At 43.0% G+C, this 23,139-nt stretch overlaps 1 protein-coding gene across 4 annotated transcripts in view; it reads left to right on the plus strand.

Annotated features, from left to right (window-relative positions):
• The window catches only part of CCDC190 (coiled-coil domain containing 190), a 430,479-nt gene extending 407,687 nt beyond the window's left edge, over nt 1-22,792 (plus strand). For all 4 annotated transcript variants that reach the window (XM_078659212.1, XM_078659215.1, XM_078659216.1 and 1 more), the window contains exon 4: nt 18,823-22,792. In XM_078659212.1, coding sequence (XP_078515338.1) covers nt 18,823-19,465 — 643 coding nt within the window. In that variant the 3' untranslated portion in view covers nt 19,466-22,792. The remainder of the gene's footprint in view (nt 1-18,822) is intronic.
• Nucleotides 22,793-23,139: the final 347 nt, after the last annotated feature.

The raw sequence follows: 23,139 nt of genomic DNA on the forward strand, positions 1-23,139 counted from the left end.
TTACTCATTAATTTGTTCTTATAAAAACCATTTGATATAATTGTTTTCTTTGCACCCAAATCAAACAAAACTTTTGTGTTGCACCCATCTACAATGCTGAAATCATAAGGGCACGATTTAGCTTTAGACATAGATACATTGCATACCCAGGACACGATTTGTCCACACTCATGCTCCTCATGACCTTCAGAATTATTATCATCCTCATAAATTGCAATTCTTTTAACCCTAGGAGTTAATATACTCTTGCAAACTGACGAGAATTGTCCCTTTTTTTTACACTTATTACAGGTATTGCCAAGAGCGGGACATCTCTTGTCATTCGCTAAATGACCAACTTTATCACACCTAAAACATTTTAATGAAGTAATGCCTCCACCTTTCCTTCCAAACTTCTTCCTTTGTGTGGATTTTGCTCTTAACATCCGGACTCTTATTCTTGTTCATCACACTTCCTGCACGCTAACATTTTGTACTTTACTTTCACCCCCACCATTTTTTTAAATTATAGCAACACACTTTAGCGAATGCTCAATCATTTTTGCAACAAGAATGACCTCATCTAGAGTAGGCTCATCCCTTAACCATAAATCATCTCGAACCCTATCCATATTACATCCTAGCATAACTTGGTCCCGGATGTGTTCATCTGTCAAGCCTTCAAATTTGCAAGATGAAGCCAATTTTCTCAAGTCTGTTAAGTATGATTCAACAGTCTCCTCCTCCTTTTGCAACCTCTTCCCAAAGTTATATCTTTCTAAAATTGCGCTGACCTTAGGAAGGTAATGTAAATCTAGCTTCCTAATACTGCATTCATACTCGTTGAGATTGTTAGCTTCCGCAATAGGCAAATTCGGAAGATGATCAAATACATCCTGCCCTTCAGAGCCAACACAATGTAATAAAAGAGCGGTCTTCCTCTCAGCACGCAAAGAAGTGCCACAGACCTTGACATAACGTTCAAAAACGCTCTTCCACTTTTTCCACTTGATAGGTGGCTCCCCTGGGCTTTCTAAGAAGAAAGGTGCTGCTGTAACATTCTGCATAACTTACAGCAACGGTGTGCTTTCAAGATATGAAATACTAAGTTAAATTCTATTAAGCACAAATTGCAGATTTAAAAGCAATCGCAAATTGATAATGATAATGTTCCTAAAACATATGCTTAATAAAATTAAATATAGCGTGCGAGTCGCTGATGAATGCTGATGGTGATGAAATGACCCGCTTTGATAAACATTAAAGCGTGGGAGCCGCTGACAAACACTGTTGCCAAATAACTTGCATTAAAAAAAAAATTGTTATGTTTCCAAAATGAAAAAAAAAACAATACCGTTCAATACACTGGAAATCCAAAGTTCAACGCTAGATGAGTGGCATCACATAAAAGTGCTGTAGTGATGAACCGCGCCTGAATGCAGCGGTAATGTAAAAAGACTTTTATCCTTGGAAACACACAACAAAATGGCTCCCACGTTGCGTGCAGTACGTTGATAGCGCAATGACGTGGTGGTTAACCCTTCGCGGTGACGTAGACTTCAGCTTGTCAGAGAGTTCCTGAACGCATGAAGAACTGCTCGTGCACAAGACCGGTAAGCGTTCAAACAATGCCGATCGCCAACTGAAAATAAAATGTTGTGTAGCGAATCTTATTTTTACAAATCCAATTGCGGAATTCAAAAACTTAAATTAGCGCAAAGGATAATGTTGCGAACTAAATCAGAAGGCACATTATCCACGATTTTAGTCAGAGAGAATACATTTAATACTTCAGTGCTTCCAGTAGGGTGCGCGTTCAAAAACACTGTGCTTCCAGTTCAAGCAAAATTAATGGTGCAGTTTAAACACCAAACAAGCACACCCAAATTGTTCCAAATCAGCGAAGCCAATGTTAAAGCAGCTTACAAGCTGACAAACAGTGTAAGATGCTTGGCAAAGCACATCGAAAGCTCCCAATCAACAGTGTTAAATAGAAAATAAAATAAATATATGAGATGAAATTCTTACACACTTTGATGAGCATGTGCCGAAGATGCCAGTCAATCCATAAAAACACTGCAGGTGAAATATGGTGATAACTCTCCTCAAGGAAAAAAAGTAAGTTTCTCAAAATGTAGATCCTCCTGTGTTGAGATTCCTGTGAAGCAGTGCCGACTGCACCAGTGTAATATTTTGAAATAAATATCCTCAGGCTGGAAATGTTGATTTCAGGATGTAGTTTAATCTTCACATAAGAATCCCATCCAAACAGGTTAACATTCAAAAGTCATCTGAAACCTTAACATTCTTATAAACCCGAGCTCTAGAATACACATAAGACAAACCATAGAGAGTGAAGGGGAAGTCTTCTAATACCATAGAGAAAATGAGAACAAGCAGAACATGTAGAATATCACAGTGTGTCAGTGTGACGAAGCAAGAACGTGAAACACCGAGTGTCTGTAACAAAGAGAGAAAGAAAAGACAGACTATGTATCAGAGAAAAAAAGTGAGAGTTAGGACATGTGTGTGTGTGTGTGTGCGTGTGTGTTAGAGAGAAAGATAGTTTAGAGAGAACGTAACAAAGATACAACGAGTCCCTGTGTTTGTGTATCAGAGAGAAAAAGCGACAGAGACAGGCTAGAAAGGGGGGGTAAGAGGGAGAGAGATGGGAAAAGAGAGACAGGGAGAGAAAGAGACAGAAGCAGAGAGAGAGCAAGTGAGAGAAGGAATCGTATGTGAGCACTGCCTTAAAAAGGGTTTGAATTAAAATAAATTAAGGCAAACGTCTTCTCCTCCAGGCATCGATGTTGCCAAAATTCTTTAGGGGTGGGGTTGGGTGGTCAAGTTAATAACGTTTATAATATTGTGACAAATAAAACTGCCCCAATGCTCTTGATAAACACATTAAGTAAAACCACCACCACCAACCACCTCCCAAAAAAAAACATAGAGCCCTAAACTCCACATCCTCCACCATCTACTGTTGATATATTTTAAAATGCAACATGACATTGAACTCTCCTAAAACGCAATGATGCAGAGCCATAAACACCTTGTTAAGTGTGCATGCCCTTCTATGTGACAGTGACACCAATATGATCTTTGTTTCAATATATACCTTTTGACACACCCTTTCCAAGTCAGATTTGTAATGCCAGTGTAACAGGACAGCAATTGAGGTTCCAAAACAGGAATTGTGTCCCCTATGTCTGACTCTGAAGACCAGAGCATTAGTGAACTTGCAGATGGTGAGAAACACTCTAAGGATGCAATTATTCTGAGGGGAGGAATCAGATTTTTTCCTTATTCAGTATTATATTTAAAATTCAAAACAACAAAATGTACGATGTCAATACATACACAGAGACACATAAAATCATCAAACTAAAATATCAACAATACACAGATTTACAGACTGTACAACATTATTGTTGTTACATATTCATCTCAAGAAATGGGTTGCAAATCTTCTTTTTGGATGACGCATATTTTAAAGGTTCTTCTCTTGGCCAATTTTCTAAGATAAACTTACTAGCTGACTTGCGAATTCTTTACAATTGCTTGTATGGTGCCTCTCAACACTATGACCACTATTTCTGCTGTAACACCATGGGCATTAACAACATCTCCTGGAATAATTGACTTATAATATCTCTGAAAATCAGATTGAGACTTTAAAACAATCCTTCATGAACACATCTTGCTACAAATTGACTCAGTTATTTTTTTTTGAAGTACAAATTATTTTGATAGTTGGGTTCACAGACAAAAGAAAATATATGTAAGTCCTGAAGTATCGATGTCTTTGTTTCTAATGAACCCCTTCGATCTGTTTTGTTGTTTCTTGGCTCGTCTCACTTACTCACTACTTTATAAAGGAGCACTTTCTATGTGTTAATATTGCAATGGTTCAGGACTCCCATCTTTGGGCTAGGCGCTGCCTGCTGCAGCGATGCCCTCACTGAAGAGGGATCTGAGTGACTTGTAAGAACCACGAGGCACATCTGCATAAGGCGTTTGTCACAGATGCTGACATCCCTCTCCCACCTGGGCTTCACTGTCCTGGGCCCTCTCTCTGTCCCCACAGCTCGTCCTGTCCACCGATCGCCCAGAGGATGGACGGCCTCAATATACATAGTTTATTTGTTTGCGTGCACAATAAAAGTACAAGCTCCCAGTATTCAGGCAGAGGGCAGCCTCATCAATGGTCGGGGGCAGAAGAGGCAGCCGAGGGCTGGAGGACGCTGGCACCGGAGGCTGGTCGCCTCCAAATGTTCCTGCTACGACATGAAAAATTCAGCTGTTTCGCTGTACCCAAACAGCTCTTTAACCCATTTTCGGAAGCCCGGGCATTCCCAGGGCAGCTGCTAATGAATTTCTGCTCCAGCAGCTCAAGTGAAGAGAGGTCAGATGAAAGGGGAGCGTAAAGAGGGGAGAGGTGGGGGGAGGAAGCAACAGGAACGGGGGAGAGGGGACACCAAGCAGCAGGAAGGGAAGGCTAAGAAAGCGAGCTGGTTCAAGAAAGGGGGGGAAAGGAGTGCTGGGACGTGGAGAGATGTGGAGTGGGGTATGACAGAGATGGGGGGGGGAATCCCACCAGTGTTTACTGTCTGCGAATGTGCAGCAAAGCAGAAGAGATGCCGCGTGTAAGCAAAAGTGATGCCGTGCACGAGGAAAATATCCAGTCTGGATAAGGGAGACAGGGTAGGAACATACAAGCCTCACTCCGAATCAAAGCAAGCGTTTAAGATAAAGTGTGATGCGCGTCAATAAAAAGCATGGGCGAAGCTTCGACCCCACATCCGAAAGCAGCCCGATGACAAAAGATCTCGCAGAGAGGGCAGCGCATGTGCTGCAACGCTAGGCGAGACCTAAAAAGCGATATGCTGCTACCACAATTAAATGTCTATGAACAGGTACATTGACAGTCATCCATTATAAAAAGGAAGGCAATCTTGGTGTTCTCTTTCAGACCACAGAGCCTCGTTCTGGGTGGTCAGGGCCTTTAAACATGCAAGACTCCAGGGCACAATCATGACTGTCACGTGTGCCGTGCATTTTAAATCCAAAATACTGTGTAAACTCTAGGCACAGGTTAACTCTTGCAGAACCATTCCTGTCCCAAAACAGCTTTAGCTCTCTGTTGTCAAAGACCTGCTGCTCACGATACAATAAATATAGGGTGGACTTTGAGTTGATTGTATGACAAAATAGTCACTACGGAAAAGTCATGCTACAAAAACATCATGGGCAAGATATCAAGGGCCAAAATATCTTGTACTACCGTGATCAAGAACTTTGTGTTCGAAAATCGTAGGAGGAGCAGAGGAATGGTCTAAATAAAGAATCCTATTCAAGCCAAGGAGAGTGCCGTTCATTTAATCATTTGTTGATTTAGATATTGTGAGAAGTGTCCCTTTCTCGCCACGAACCAGCTGGATTGCGCTCCCACGGTTAAAGGGCTGTGTTGCTGATATATATATATATATGTTCGAGGGGTCTCCTGGTTCCGCTGCTCCGCGGTGGTCCCTGCAGGAACATTGCATGCTGGGACCTGCAGTGCACTCCACCATGCAAGAACTAACAGCAGGTGGAGCCAACTTGCATTTAACTGGGACATCAACTTGCAACAGCATTCCTACTCACCCTCCCATTACATTCTGGGCGCTGACGAGGCCACACGGCCAAAATGCATACGCCCGCTGAAAATTGCCGTTCCAGATTAAAAAGACTTCATTTGTCCCCACTTTGGGCCTCTGCCTTTTTCTTCGAGGAAGGTTACTCTAATCCTATTTTGCACTGTGAGCCTGCGACGTGCATCAGAGGTCCCTGCACACTTTGGGCGAGGTCAACGCTGGCGCTGTTCTGTCTTGGCAGAGCTTACCTTTGGTCCGAGGTATCGGAAAGACTGAGCCCATCACTACACGACTGGCGGAAAACAAACGGTGTCGGAGTCACTGAACTCCGCATTGGGCGGGACACACTGTTGTTCTCACCCCCGTGGATGATATGCCGGAAGATGGTGATTGTGCAGTTCGGGGACGGGAGAAGCCTTGCTGATGTGGATGGCAGCTCGGGACACCGGGTGAGAGCTGTTCGAGGGGTCTCCTGGTTCCGCTGCTCCGCGGTGGTCCCTGCAGGAACATTGCATGCTGGGACCTGTAGTGCACTCCACCATGCAAGAACTAACAGCAGGTGGAGCCAACTTGCATTTAACTGGGACATCAACTTGCAACAGCATTCCTACTCACCCTCCCATTACATTCTGGGCGCTGACGAGGCCACACGGCCGAAATGCATACGCCCGCTGAAAATTGCCGTTCCAGATTAAAAAGACTTCACTTGTCCCCACTTTGGGCCTCTGCCTTTTTCTTCGAGGAAGGTTACTCTAATATATATATATATATATATATATATATATATATATATATATATATATATATATATATATATATATATATATATATATATATATATTTATATATATATATATTGCCAAACAAGAGAAAGTTCCTTCCGGGATCGAGCACGTTGTCAGGTGGTGCGCAAAGCTGGCAGGACCACAGCCTGACATTTAAATCCAAAACAAAAGTCCAATAAGGCGCACACTCGTAATAAAGGTTTGCTCGTGCAGAGTTCAATTACTCAATTGCAACGCATTTCAACAGTAACACTGTCTTGATCAGACAGGGAAACACAAAAATACAACTTGCTGTGCTGCATGACAGGGAGAGAGCAGGAATGTGCCATATCTACCAAGATATGACACAATCCTGCTGTCTCCCTGCGCTGGCGCACTGAGGGCCCGATGTAGGTGTCAAAATACCGGTCGGAAACGGCCGAAAATACAAATTTTTGGCCGTTTCCGACCGGTATTTGGACATTGATATGTAGGGTAGCTTAAAACATACATATTCGGTATTTTTACCGAATCAGTAATTTTACCGATCGGTAAAATTACAGAATCGGTAAATTTACCGATTCTGTAAATATTACCGATTTGGGAAAGTTACCGATCGGTAAAAATACCGAATATGTAATTAGCAATGTAGGTAGCACTGTTAACAGTGCTACAGGCCATTCAGGATTCGGTATTTACCATGTAATACTATTACATGGTAAATAACGAATTCCTGTGTACATGCACATCTGTGCATGTACACCTGTGCCATGTGGCACACAGACATGCCCTAAGTGCATGTATGTGTGTCACATGGCACACAAGCCTGAAACAGGGGTGCAACAGGGTGTCAAAGTGACACTCTGTTCCCCCTGTCAATTTGGTAAATTTACCGATTCGGTAAATACCGAATCAGTATTTGCTATTGAATCCTATGGGCTTCAAGGCCCATAGGATTCAATAGCAAATACCGATTCGGTATTTACCGAATTGGTAAATACCGAATCTTACCGATTCGGTAAATAATTCCGAATTATTACCTACATCAGATTTACCGATTCTAAAATACCGAATCCGTATGATTCGGTATTTTAGAATCGGTAAATCTGAATTACCTACATCGGGCCCGAGTGCTCTGTTGGGAAGACATACCATTTTTACGCAATCCCAGGTTTACCACCCTTTGTAAATCTGGGATTGCATCAAAATTCATGCGTGGATGCATGGGCGCGGCCATACTCCTCCCATGGAACACCTTCCAAAGCAAAGTAACGAAAGGCAGCGATTTGCACTACCTTGTGTTACTATGGATTTACTAAGCCATGCAGAGCAACGCAATGTGGGTTTGCGTGGCTTGGCAAATATCACTTGAAGCACTAGTGTTGCTTTGCATCGCCTTGCGTGATGCAAGGGCAAGTCAACGGCTTAGTAAAGATGTGCCTGAATATGCTATATGTACAGCACTTGTGTAGTGCATCGGGATCTATACCTGGGGCAATAGGGGTTAAACTGGAACCTGAGTACACCCCCTCAAAAATATGCTTGAGAAAAAAAAGCAGTGTCCTAGGTTTGAAAAAGACTAGATGGAGGTAGTTTTCAGCACCCATACCCTCTGATTGCACAAAAGGCTTAGCTCCACACCAGAAGACTCTGGCCCTTCTGAACTGCTCATTTTTTGTTATTTTCACTCAAGAGCTCCCAGTTCATCTGTGTTGTAGTCCATATTGGTAAAGTTTCACTGCCATTGTTAGGAAGGGCTTGATGATGAAGCATGCCATCCCTGGTTGGGTGAGGGAGATTGCGCTTTAAGCATAAGACTTCACTATGTCATAGGATATTTACATGACACAGTTCTACTCTTTTTTTTCATACCTAGGGTACTTCATGATTTTTTGTCATGCATCAGGGCCAGAGATGTGCTGTAGATATAAGAAGATTTCATGTATGTCATGTTTGAGGTCTAGAGATGTGTTTTGACAGTGTGCGATAAAATTGTCGCTGACGCAGAGACGCAATATATAGCAGGGGAGGCAGGCAGCCACAACAACCTCAAATATACATTGTTGATAAAGTTAGATAAGTGATTGAGCCTCTGTGTCCAGTCAATGAGAAGGTTGTGTGGGGGATAGAAAAAAAAGGCAGCGAGTATGGCTGATCGCTCAATGTTGTTTTTGAAGATGGGCAGGAAAAAACACATTTATTAACCCTCTGAACGGTGAGGTGGTACTCTGATGTGGGTTAGTAGTGAGTTCCTATTTTTTTAATTTACATGGTAAGGGAAAACTTTCCAGTACAGATTTGTTTAAGATTGGAAAATTCTATAATTACTTGGGTGTTGGAAGTAAGTATTGATCTAGACTGGTTTCAGCATAGCCTATGTTATAGGAGTCCTAGTATTCTTTTTTAAGTTTAGAAAGCTTTATTCAATCAAATAAGCAAAATAAAACATCATAACATGAACACAATCAGTAAAGAAATAATAAGAAAAGGTGAGATAATGCAATCTGAATGTGGAATATAAAAACCAACCCCAAAGGGAAAATATAAAAGAATATACAGAGGGAAAATGTTTTTTTAAGATTTTTAGGGGGTGAGGAAGGGAAAGAGAAAAGGAAAAGAAAAGAGAGAGAGAAAGGCTAGAAAAGAGGGGGACAGAAAGGAAGAGGAAAGAGAAAGAAAAGAAAGAGGGGCAGATCAGGGTAGGCGTCTGGAAAGAAAATCAGTAAGGGGTGACCATAACAAATCTCTTTTAATTAAGAGAGAGGTAGTAGTAGCATGCGCCCGATCAAGTCTGTGGTGATGGCATAATAAGTTCCACCAGGCAGTAGAAGAGATCTGTGAAGTGGCTTTCCAGTTTGAAGTAATAATCTGCAAAGAAATGGCTAGAAACAAATCTATAAAATTACGAACATTGCGTGGGACATTCCAAATAGGAAAGGAACCACCTAGGAAAATGTGAACAATATCAAATATATGTTTGGAGTTTAAAATCTCATTCAACTTGCACCAAATATGCTGCCAGAGGGATGCAACCAACGGACATTGAAAAAACATATGGAACAAAGTACCATCAGGGTGGGAGCATGACCAACAATGGCTAGAGTCGAGTACTTTAAACGTAAACAGGTCGTGTGGGGTAAGAAAAAGCCTATTATAAAAAAAATAAAGAGTCTTAATGGTGCTAGCTGAACGGGAGACAATGTGAATTTTAGACCAAAGGGAGTCCCAAATTGAAATAGAAAAAGCCTGTGCTAAATCCTTTTCCCATGCAAGTTCAGGTTTGGATTTGGGACGTTCGGAAATAGAACGGGAGAGGATCTTATAAATGGTGGCTGCTTTAAATGGGATAGTGAAGGTTAAAGGAGAGGAATCAGAAGGGGCAGTATCTGATAAAGTAGTGGAATAAGTGAGGAGGATAGATAAGGCAAAACAGAGATCAGGAAACTGGGGAAAATATTTGTTGGATAAGTGAAATGAGGAACGAATAGAAGAGAAATCCAATAAAGAACCATCAACAGAAAGTTGATGCATGTACATAATGCCTTAGTCAATCCATTCCTTCCAGAAGAGGGCCTTGTTATTGATCTTCAAAGAGTGATTATACCATAACGGAATAAGAGAATGGAGATGAGCTGGAGAGAAGGAGGAACAAAACAAAGAGTGGGAAAGCGTCCGAGAGAGCTTAAAAGTGGGAGAAAGGAAGCGCTTTGGGGGTTGAGATAAATGAATAGCAGCGTGAAAAGGAAAAGGCGAAAGCTGAGCAAGCTCCAAAGCACTCCATGCAGTGTGAATAGGAGAAGGCGAATCTGCAAGGAAAGGCCAGATTTGTTTTAAGCTGAAGGAGGAGTGAAAATGAACAAGGTTAGGAAAATTCACTCCACCCATGTGCTTTGGTTGTTGAAGACGAGACATGGATACCCTGGATTTGCGGTTGTTCCAGAGGAAGCGAGTAAGAATACGGTTGATTTGAGTAAAGAAATAGACAGGAAGAGAAATAGGTAACATGGAAAGGTAAAAATGAATGATGGGCAGAAGCATCATCTTAACAGTTGCCAATCGACCCCACCAGGAGAGGAATAGAGGAGACCAGCGCTCAATGAGGACAGAGAGCTTGGAAAGAATATCCTTATGGTTAATTTTAATAGTGTCTTTAATAGAGGAAGAATAGAAAATACCCAAACACTTAATACTAGTGGGATTCCAAGCAAAGCCCGAACCTTGAAACATGTGTGAGAAACAATACTTATTAAGAGGTAAGACTTCAGATTTATCAATGTTTAGCTTATAACCAGAGACTGAGGAATATTCATTAAGTAAAGAAAAAGTGCCGGTAGGGAGGTAGCAGGATTAGAAATGTAAAGTAAGATATCGTCAGCATAGGCTGTGAATTTGATGTCTAATGACTTATAAACAAAAGCAGAATAAGAGGTAGAAAGGCGAATTTTCTGAAGGAAAGGCTCTAATGCTAAAATAAAAAGAAGGGGAGAAAGGGGGCAGCCTTGCCTAGTGCCTCTATGAAGAGGGAAGTAGGAGGACTGAGCACCATTAACCCAAATAGAAGTGGAGGGAGATTAATACAATAATTGGATAAGTTTAATGGTGTGAGGGCTAAAGCCATGCCAGCGAAGAGCCCCAAACATAAAATCCCAGTTGACCCTATCAAAAGCCTTCTCGGCGTCAAGGGTGATAACAGCGAGAGGGGTCGTCATTTTGGAAGCTAGATGAATGATATTGAGAAGAGCTCTAGAGTTATCGGTAATAGACCTACCTTTAACAAAACCCGACTGATAAATAATAATAAGGTCTGGAACAAAAGTAGATAAACGGGGAGCTAAAATCTTGACATACATCTTGCAATCGGTATTAATTGAAGAAATTGGCCGATAATTCTTACAGAGGGAAGGATCTTTATCTTTTTTGCGGAGTAAACATAACATGGCTTGGGTAAAAGAACCTTTAGACTCGCCAGAAGAGAGAAAAGAAGAGATCAGGGAGGATAAGTGTGGTATTAAACAAGTCTTGAACTGAAAATAGAAACAAACCGTAAAGCCGTCTGGGCCAGGAGATTTATCTTTAGGTAAAAGAGTAATTGCTTGTAGTATTTCCTTCTCAGAGATGGGAACGTCCAAAGAAGAGAAATCGAGGGCAGCAGAAGAGGATTTGGGTATATTGAGGAAAAAAGAATCGATTTGAGAAGGAGTAGGGGAAGATTCAGGTGTATATAAAGAGGAATAATACTGGACGAAGCAATCAAGAATGTTATCGTCTGTGCAGTGACGAATCCCAGCGGCGTCAGATATGACAGCGATTTTAGATTTTTGTTTCTTAATTTTAATATAATTAGCAAGAGATCTACCCGCTTTATTACGCCCACCATACATCTTGGAGTTAAATTTTAAAAGTTGGTTACAGGCAGATTCACAAGAAAATGTATTAAATTGAAGTTTAGCCTTGATAAGGGAAGAGAGAGCTTCAGGAGAATTAGATGTATAAAAAGCATGCTCAAGGTCTTTAATTTGTCTGAGAATAAGGGAAGATTTGTAGAGGGCCAGTTTCTTCTTACGTGAAACAAAATCAATAATGAAGCCTCTGGCAGAGGGCTTAAAAGCATCCCAAATAAAATGAAAGGAAGAAGATGTATTAAGATTAGTACGAAAAAAGTCGTCAATAAAAAGAGTGAATTGGTCAATGAACTGCGGATCTAGAAGGAGAGAGTTATTGAAACGCCAACGGCGAGAGCTAGGAGTTGGGGAGGGAAAATCAATATCTAGGATGACAGGGGCATGATCAGAAATGAGAATAGAGCCAATTTCAACATTTGTCATAAATTGGAAGGTGTGTTGGGTGAGAAAAATATAATTTATTCGGGAATGTGAGGCATGGACAGGGGAAAAAAAGGAGAATTCCAAAGTATCCGGGTGAGAAAGCCTCCAGGAATCAAGTAAACCTCTTGAGGAGATTGCTCGGGAAAAGGACTTTTGCATTTTATTGGGAACATATCTGGTTTGGGATTTACGATCCAAAAAGGGGTCCATTAATTGGTTGCAATCACCTCCAACAATGAAATCAACACTGGAATGAGAGGAAAGGAGCTTGGAAAAATCAGACCAAAAAGTGGAGTCAATACCATTAGGGCCATATACATTGCAAAAAGATAAATCGGTATCATTAACCTTAACATCTAAGTATAATCATCTACAATCAGAATCTGAAATTTCATTTTTCAACTGTATTAACAATGATTTATGGAACAAGATAAGAACACCATTCTTGTTATTAACAGACGAGGAACAGAAAACATCACCCACCCATTGTTTGCGCAGAGAGGAGAGGTCTTTTTGGGAGAGGTGAGTTTCTTGTAACAAAGCAACTTGACATTTCAATCGATCGGGCTAAGTGGGATAAGACCGGTTGTTTTTTAATCGGGTTGCGAAGACCTAACATTCCAAGATATAACTCGGAGACCAGTCATTTATAAATAAAAAAGAGAGATAAGCATAAGAATAAGAAAAAGCGAAGAAAGAGAAAAAAGATAGGAGCAGTAGAGAAAGTGCCTAGAGCTGAGAAGGAAGGAAAAATCTGAAAGGAAAGCGACAAGCAAAAAGATTATAATAAGCCAATGCCACGAATACATCAGAAGAGAAAAAAATATAAAAAGTGAAAAAGAGAAAGGAAGCAGAAGTACGAGAAGAGATGCCATGAGGAAAGAAAGAGAAAAGGAAGGAGAGACAATGGAAGAAAGGAGGAGGGGGAGAACACAGCTCCCCTGAGAAAGTGAGCAAAGAGGAGGATGGCGAAAAACCGAAAAGGTTCCAGCCATACAGAACAGCTAGAGTGAAAAGCAATAGAGTGAGAGCGGGAGCAACAAGACAAGACGACCGCACAAAAAAGACAGATGACGTCCAATGCATGGTCACAATGACAAGAAATAAGGGAAAAAAATGAGGGAAGAGACAAATCAAGTGAAGGACCAAACATGGTGACATAAAACAAATGAAGGCGGCTTACCAAACATTTATGAAGGAGGGGCAGCGAACTGGGGCAACTAAGACGAACAACAGCATAGTATATTGGGGAGATCCAGGAACCAAAACACTTGAGGAGGAGACCTAGGAAACAAGGGAATAAAACAAAGGAATATTACTAGGAGGCACAATAAGACATGGGAATAAAGAACAATGGGCAAATTACAGTGAACCAAAAAACAATAAAAAATTAGAGATTGCTGAGTTCCATGGAATCTGCTCTGTGAGAGTGGATGAACTTGCGAAGATCAACTGGATCGTCGAAACTGAATGTCCTTTCCTTATATGTAACCTTGAAGAAACAAGGATGGATGAGGCCATATCTGGCGTTCATGGAGCGAAGAGTAGGTCGTAAGTCCAAAAATTCCTTGCGACGTGCAGCAGTCTGCTTCGAAACATCCTGAGAGAAAAAGAGTTTGTGACCAGACCACAATAATTGCTTGTGCTGTTTAGCAGAGTGTAGAATAGTCATAAGGTCGGAGTAGAGAAGAAAATAAGCGATGATGCCTCTGGGTTTCGAGGAAGAGGAAGAGTTCTTGGGGCCAAGACGGTGCGCACGTTGAATATTAACATCCACATGTTTAGACAGACCAACAATAGGTAAGACCTGGGTCTTCAAGAATTGGATGATGTCAGACCCTTCCAAATTCTCTGGAACACCATAAATGCGCAAATTATTGCGCCTATTTCGATTTTCCAAATCTTCAGAGGTCTTCTTGAGCACTTCAACATCCTTAGTGAGGCTACGTACTGTGGCAGCAACATCCTGATCATCGCTAATTTTTTGTTCAACGTCCGATACTCTCTTGTCCAAATTGGACCACTTCTCATTCAATCTCTGCAATGTGGTAGTAGTATCCGCCATAAAAGGACGAATGAGGCGAAGCTCCTCCATAATATCTTCAAGAGTGACAGGAGATGGAGATTTGGAAGGAGAAGGAGGGTCCTTCTTAAGGCATTTGCCAGTTGAGGCAGGATCTTTACGTGTAGAAGAGGCTGCAGTAGAGGCCTTGAGATTGTGCACAGATTCCATCATAGCAGTGTGGAGGGAGCCAGCACAGCGTGTGAGAAAAGGCGACACCGCTTGATGCGCAGCGAAGAAATCACGTGAGAGCCGTATCAATGAGGCAAGAAAAAACAATCCAAAAAGGAGAAAAGTGCAGCCATAGACCAGAAGTAACAAAAGGATGGCACCACAGAGAAACAGGGCGCAAAGTATGTGCTGAAATAAGTCCTGAAGCAGGTGCTTGACACTAAAGGAGAGAGTCTGAGGTAAAAAATAGTGTCATGAACCAGCGTTGGACGAAGAGATGAAAAAGTGCCTCATAAAAAAACCATTGATGAAGGAGAAAAGATTGAAGGGCCAAATCCAAGGAGCAGAAGCCACATAAAAATGAATTTCACAAAAAACGAGTGAAAAAAAACACAAAATGGCGGTCGTTTTCGAAGAAACAACAATTTCGCATTTTTCTATATTAAAAAATGCAGATGGCGATCTGCAAACATACCCAGCAGCAGGGGGGTAGTTCCGACGCCGAAAACAGCTGTTTCTGCCCAGAAACGCTGGCTGGAAGCAAAGCCTTCTTCATAGTACCACCGCCGAAATCGCGGAAGCTCAGGGGGGAGCGGCCATCTTGTCCACCCCGTCGCGCGCCTCGGAGTCCTAGTATTCTGATGGGCATACAGTCTGCTAGCCAGAAGGCTTTGAAGGAGATCTAGCAGGCCACAGCTAGCTATTGAAGAGCTGGCATGGCTGGTGTTATACAGTTCAACAGGTCCAGGTAACATAGGTGTTTTGCAACCAAGTACTGAATCTTATGAAGTTTGCACAGGTATCGTTCACATTGATAGCTCGGCGGGAACCCGAGACTGGCACTCCACAATATCAGTATATGGCCAGCACAGCTCTGCCAGAGAGCTCGACAGTGCAAGGACCAAATTAAAGAGGGTCAGACCACAAATCCACCACCTTCAGCTCTCAGCCTCAGTTCTATGGCAGATAACGGGGAGGGCCCTCTCACTCTAGCCTCAGGGCCGCACCTCCGTCCGGGTGCTGGGTGCGGGCGTACAGGCTTCAGGCCGGGATAAGTCGGTCAAGGCACAGAGGGGACCCGGCCGCAGACTGTCTTCACCTTGTTCCACTTCTGCTTCAACGCCGCTTCTCCAGGTAGGGACCCACGCTGTCTCCAGTGTATGTAGAGGTATGGTGGGTCCCTTAGCTCTGCCCGCCACGTAGCTCCAGCTAGGGCGCCACTATGTTCCGGGCCCCGCACGTTGATCTTCCCATAGCGGCTTCAGGCACCACGGAACCCTTCAGAATGCCTTGGAGGTTTCCTGCATTTTACTCCAGTACTGCCCAGTCAATGGGGGTATTCTGTGCTGTGTGGTAGTTGTCCAGACGGGGCGAGTCGGTGGAGAAGATGGAGGGACACAAAACCACGTCTCACTCGTGTGTCATCTTTGCCACGCCCCCTAACTGAACACTTTAAATAGTTGAAGGTGAGGTGTGGCACGTCTTGCAGATGTTCAGCTGCTTGTGGAAGGTGGAAATGGTAGTTCTAGAAGGACAGTTGCAGTGCACTCACTGCGCATTCAAAATAAACCCTGAAGTTGCAGGTCTATGGTAAGGGAAGAATAAAGTTGATAGAAAACAATGTAGCAGATAAAATGTCCCCGAAGGCAGTGGAGAAGCTATCTCAGTCCATGTAGGACTAAACATTAGGCAGCACCTGTCCATACTGTGCTGCAGGTCAGAGAGAGACCGTCTGCTACAGTAGTAAAGAGTGAGCCTGTAAGAAAGGAGAAGGAAAATAATATTTGAATGTCATAAGGAAGGCGTTTGAAGGAGAAGGTGAATGTGGAGACCGTCTCTGATGGAAGGGGTGCAGAGCAAGTACTGCAGTGGGCAATAAAAGAGCCTTTGAGAATGTGACCTACATGGCATACCTTTGTGTTCCCTTGCCCTGAGTGCCTAACTACAAGTATTTGGTATCCTGTATTTTTTATTGTGGCCGAGCTTCACATGAATCTGGCAAGTGCGCAAATCCTTGGCCTGTCCCTAGACGGGGTGAGGTCCTGAATCCGTATTAGACCAGGAGAGTTGCACCAAATGGACTCTCATTTGTTTGGCATTGGACGACCATTCCTGTCATGGTTTGAGCCTGTAGAGCAGTGGTGTCAGCATATCATGATGGCAATTAGTAGTTGTGGCCAGACCATTCTATTTGCATCACTGGAGGCCTACTGGCCCACTTGTGTAAAGTTCTGTTTCAAACATCCTGGTCCTGGTCCTAGTCCCAGTCCTTGTGATGCATTTGGGTAGGTGCATAGTCTGTGTGATACATGTATGGTGTGTACGAGTGAACCAGAGTAATGGATGCCGCTAGGTTCCATTTTGGAAGCCCCCGGGCTGTTCATGAGCATATGATGGAAGGGAGGTTGTTTTCCCAGACTAGAAATGTATCACTGACATTTCTGAAGCTGGAGGGAAGATAGCAAGACAATGAAGTAGAGAAAGTTAAGACAAGTCTCCATTTAAAAATCTTAACTAGATATTTTTACTGCAAGAAACTGCTGATTAGTCTTCCTCTGAGCAGCAGTTTGATAGATGGGGGTGAGGGATGTGTTGCAGAGTTTGAAGAGTCCTTTAGGTGACGCTAGCCTTTCGCTGTCTTCCTGAGTGCAACTGATGATGGCCAGATGCAGAACGCTCTCACCTCTTTGTGTCACTACTTGTGTTATACTATAACCTTGGTGCCCAGTAACTAAGGGTGTGTCAGCAAGGGATCAAATGATCCTATTAATGTAGAGAGGAGACACCTTGTGGGCGCGGCACGGGGGTTCCAGATATTGAAAGTCACCGGGTCCAGGGCTTCTCATCATTGGTGCACCCTTGTAATTTGTGACTGAATTCCATCAGAGAAACTCCTCGCGGCAGGTGTCCCCTCAACAATTGGTGTATAGTCAGTGTTGTACTAAGCCAACATATGACTAGCACTTTTTTAAGGAAAAGTGTCTTTACAAAATGAAATGAGGCTTTGAGGAGACATGTCCACTCAGAAAACTGAATGAAGGGAATTAAAAAGGCATCAGGGCGATGCATTTATATAACTTTATGTTCTACACTCACCCCCTTACGCATACTAAAAACAGTGGACTTGGAGAACCAGTGTTATGAAAAAATGCAAAAACAACAATTGATGGACAGAATGCAGAACAATGTCATACATTCACCTGAAAAAATGGCCGACATATTTCATCGCCTACAACCATACAGCAAATTCATCAGGACCAATAATAACAAGGCCAATAAAGGGTCTCTGAAAGAGGCACCTGAGTCCACTGGGGTGAATACATGGCAGGCAACACAGAGTAAGGTGAATTAACAGTGTAAACGTTGCCCTTCGATAACTTGCAATTCTAGTGGCAGCAGCCACCAGCCTAGCAAGTACTGGTGATCTTCATGTTGAGGATACCAAGGGCCTTATTTATGAAGGCTTGCAACACTTTTACAGCGCGGTTGTGCCACGTTTTGTGATGCAGCGGCGGTATAAATAATGTACCACGTTGCGCCTGATTTCCAAAGTGGCACATTTAGGCAGATGCATCGCTCTGTAAACCCCTGCGCTACATTATACCTGCACCAGATATAATGTAAGCAGGGTGGGCGCTTCACCGCAAAAAAGCCTCGTAGAAGTGGCACAGTGAAATCTATCAGATTTCAGTGCACCACTTCTAGGATGCCACTGCATCAAAATCTTACGCCTGCCTCATGGCAGGACTAAGGGTGACGCAGTGCATTGTGAATATGCCTACCCCATGCACTGCTGGAGTTGCGTCATGCTTATGACACAACTCCAGCAATGCGTGAGTTTTGCACCTTCAGATACATCACGATTCCTGACGCATCTCTCATTCTTTGTGATGTGGAGCACCGTACAGTAAAAACGGCGCACCCTTGGTGTCACAAGGAGGGTGCCGTGAAAAGTGTTGCATCGCTGCTTTCACGCAGCGATACAACACTTTTCTAAAATTATGCCCCAAATTCATTATTGAGTAAAAGAGGGAAGTCTGCAGGAGGTATATTGAGATCCCTGGATACAGCCCCATACACCACTGGACTCTGTATTTACATGTTGTAGTGTTTAGTTTTCATTTTGAACATATTACTACAGGGGTTGCACTAGGCCAAGATTGCAGACCTATAGTAGTGGAAGCAAAATCAGTAGCATAACTTAGAAGGCCTAGGACAGTCACATATTAGCACTGGGGATTAAGTAGAACATGTGGCATGCCATAAGCGTGGAAATGGGCAGTTTAGCTGAGTCCGAGAGTCCTCCATCCTGACCACTTCGTAGTGTAGAATGTGGGTCACCGTAAGTGATACCTAACACACTGTTTGTTTTCTATTTGCAGAGCGGAGTCTTTCCCCACCAATGAACCTGTGGCAGAATCGAACACCTCATCATCATTGCAGACACGCATCAATGATTTCTTTAGCACGACCAACTCCAGTAAGTCGAAGACCCCTTCCGTGGATCCGAGTAGTTCACTCACTGGAGAGTCCTCCTCCGAAGACAGCGATGTGGTGAATGTCAAACAGCTAATGGCAAATCGAATGAGCCTCTCTGCAAAGGCTGCAACAGCGGCTGAAGCAAGCAAGGACAAAGCACATACGGCAGAAGCAAGCAAGTACAAAGGGCAGAAGGGTACCACCCAGATTGGAACATCAACCAAAAACAGTATAGATGAATCCATCCTGGCGGCAACTGACGGTCAAAGCTCAAATCAAAGTTCTTCATATTCTCCACGCCGAACCTCTGTGCCTGAAGGTGCTCAGGCCTACGATGAGGAAATCTATGCGCCTGATGGCTTCCCCAGGACCATGCTCACCATGCCGGACTTTGAGACGGCCATTGAGCAGGCCAAGAAGGCACGGTACATCCGCTACAGGGTCAACCCAGAGTGGAACAAAGAGCTGAGTGTCGAAGAAGTATTTGAAAGGAAGAATAATCAGGAATCTTCAGATGCTCAGGAGAAGAAAGCAGGAGGATCATAGGTGTTTATACCTGCAGTGACTGTCAACTGAAACAAGACAGCTGAATGGCGGAAGAGGAAGAACGTTAAAATGGGTGTTACTGCCCCAATCAATAACCATAGAACATGTAGGACATGGCTAGATCACTTACCAGCCTTCTGATGTAAACAGTGCACGGTGTGCTGGTGGTTGTCTTCATAATTCACCTGCGCGCCAGAATGGTGTTGTATCGTTAATGCTTAAAGTGCGTGTTGGAGTTCTAGTGGTTGTGTGCTCGTGTCATTTCACCATCTCTTTAAGTAAACTGTTTTTTTGATAAATTAATGAACGTTTGTTTGGATCTGTTTCTCCTTTTCCTGGTATTCATCTTGGGTGACGGATAGGTAAATGGGATACAGAAGCAATGCTACGCCTAGAGCAGATGTTTGAGTGCCTTTCTGGATTGACAATCTGCTACAAACAACCCAATCATTTACAGAATCTTCATTTACAGAGTTAGACATGTATATATCAGGTGGTCCTACAAGATCTTCATAGACAACGGGCACCTGCGAGCCCGATGGTAGACCATCTGTCCGGGGCTTATGACAGCCAGCAGACTCCTACCAGTATATGGTTCTAAGTCACGCACCCAAACACAACCTAGACTCAAGCAAAGTGCCAAATTGCTAGCACACACCAGATGTATTCATAAGTTCCATGAAGACAGATATACTCAGGTGCGGGGAGCCCAACTGTAGAAAACTCTAAGACCAGAGTTAAGGTAGCAACCAAACCTAATTGCATTCAGGTGGAAGGGAATGCAAGTCTTTTCAAAGAGGATTCTTCATCTCTTCAGTAATCCACCAAAACGAATGCCCTTCAAGCTCCCAAAAAGGAACATGGTCTCCAAGAGAGTAGTTGAATCCCTGCCAATGATAAGATCTGAAATCCAAATGAAAACGACGTGATCCTTTAACCGCATCAGAGTAGGCACCATCTAGGAACAGGATTAGATTTTTCCTAATACTTCCCTCATTGCTAACATCAGTGCTACGAGGTGCCTGCTAGTCACAAATCAGGACTTTACAAAAAACAATGTAAACAATTGTATACAATATACAGCACGACTAGTAACAAAACCTGAACCCTTGACCTGCGCTTTTAACCATTGGCTACTTTCTCACAAAAGGAAGTCATTTTGCAGTGGTCCTTTTGCTTCATTATCTCAGGACATGGCAGAGAGATCTTTTTAGATCTGTTTGAAGAAAGTTGTTGCAATCAACCAGAGATAACTATGGTGAGAAGGGGCAGCTGGAAGCGATAGGAACAAGCATGAGATCCAGCTCTTCACAGTGTTAGAAGCAGTTATGTAAAAAAACAAAACTATGCACAACTGCCCATTGGTGCTTCTGGGGCTGATGTACGTCTTTCATTCATGGCTGAATGCACGTCCTTCCAACAAAGCAAAGAATTTGCAAAGATTCACTTCCACCGTAAACCCCAGGGCGACTCGCTGGGAGCACTTTGCTCCTGCTGCCATGGAGCATGCCCGTTGGATCTCAGGGAGAGATGAGTGGTCACAGTGTCGCTCCAATGGAATAGGTGCTGCTTGCGGAAGTGTCTGCCGTTAGGTGTGTATGTGGTCAGTGTCCTTATATTGGCCATGTTGAAGTCAGGCACTGCTGTAACAGGTGATGTGCAAAATACAGACATTCTAAGTTTAACATTTCTCTCATCTGAAGTCCAGTACACACTTATAAAAACACACGCCCAGGGCCTCATTTACAATCTTTTGCCATAAAGCAGCACCACAAGCCTTCCGTCTGCTCTGCCCTATGGCAAAAGGAAAGGGCAGGAATTCATAGTATCTATCAGATACGGTGCATTCCTTTCCTCTTTCCCTGCGCTGGCGCTCAATTGGCTGCCATGCGCCAACACAGGCACTCTTGCACTAAGGTGCCAGTATGTCTGTGTAATAGGAATTATTGTTTTTTTGCAGGAAGGGATACCTTCCTGCTCAAAAACAATCAATAGAGGTGATTTTCCCTTTTTATGTGTGCTGCTGAATGCTGCACACATAAAAATTAAAAAAGTTTTTTCTCCTCTTTGCGCCCCCTAAGTCTCTACTGGGGAGGTGTATGCTTTTGACACATTCCGAGGTTTACGGAACATTTCAAATCTGGTAATGTGTCAAATGCCATTGGTGTCACATGGGAACACCTACCGTAACCCATGTCACGCCTCCTCATCACATTGTGAGGCAACGCAGTGACTTGCACTGCTTTGCCTCACTCCATATCTACAGGGCCATGAAAAGCCACGCAGGGTGGCTTTACGTGGCCTTGTAGATATGCACTGCAATATGTGCAGCCGGAGCATCATTAAAAGTGACAATCCAGTAGCGCAGGTGCCTAGTAAATGAGGCCCCCAGTCTTTATGCTTAGTTTAATAAAGCTTTTCATAATAAATGAGTCAGACGTGTTTGTGTTCGCAATGCTTGTTTTATTAGATCATATCTAACCGTGCATGGTAAAGAAAACAAGCATTTGTATTCCAATGGGTCTCACATGTGCGAGAGTTTGATCTATTGGCATTGCAAATGACAATGCTTTTTCTTTATGTGTTTTGAAAATCTGCAAGTGGTGCGTAAACATGCACTTTGTACTTATAGTGGTTGCTTATGAGAAGCAAGGCTGGCAGTAACTGTTCCTCAATGACAAGGTGGTACTAATTAGGGACTAACAATCCTATTAATGAATGAGAAGCTGGCATTTAAGAAGGACAATGACACAAGCCAATGACAAATATGGGCGGAGAGTCGGCGGGGCTTCTGTCCATACTCCAATACAGCATGTTATAGAGCTTTGCATGCGCTGCCCAGGCTCAACCTAAAAATGGAAGCATCAGAATCCTGACGCAAATGAAGCCTAGCCAAGGTTCACATTTGAGTTCCATTCAAAATTATTTCATTTTCTTAATTGATCTTAATGCAAAATAGAGAGAAATGTGAATCATTGTACATAATTATATTAGGTTAATTGGGGGATTTGTTACGCACTACTTTCCACCTTATGGAGTCCACGTAGCACTTAAAATGTATGTGTATATAAATGTAACTTTCTTGACCCTGCTCACACTTTAACCTGTACTTAATTTGTAAAAACATAAATAGGAGCCAGGGCTCTCATCAGGAGGTCATTTCTGCCTGCACTGCCCATTGCCACTGTCAACGCTGCCAGCTGCAGTAACACCACAACTACTAACCATCACACTCTTACAGTTGTGAAGGTACCTTAACAGAGTATATTACACTCTCCCTCCTACCAATGTATTTTATTTAATTCAAGAGATAAACACCTGCGAACCCCGCCCACCTCATGACTTTATTGATGACTCACTATCATTGATTAAAAGAATTCTTGCCAAAATGTTGATATCATCATTTCATATAAAAAACTAAAATTTTCAAACAGAAGGTTTCGTGTCCATGAATTATGTTGAGAAGGTGTCATAAGAAATTACTTTAAACATACAAGGTTCAGAGCTGTTATTAAACACTTAGGGGCATATTTACAATAAGTGACGCATCCCTGCATATCAGCAGGGATGCGCCACTTATTGTGCGTCATGCCTACGCTAACATGGTTGCGCTGCATTTACAATGCGGCGCACCATGGGGCAAAAACGGCACAGATGCGTCACTCATCTGTGCC

This window comes from Lissotriton helveticus, chromosome 1_1 (assembly GCF_964261635.1).
Source record: "Lissotriton helveticus chromosome 1_1, aLisHel1.1, whole genome shotgun sequence".
In the NCBI taxonomy this organism is placed as follows: Eukaryota; Metazoa; Chordata; class Amphibia; order Caudata; family Salamandridae; genus Lissotriton; species Lissotriton helveticus.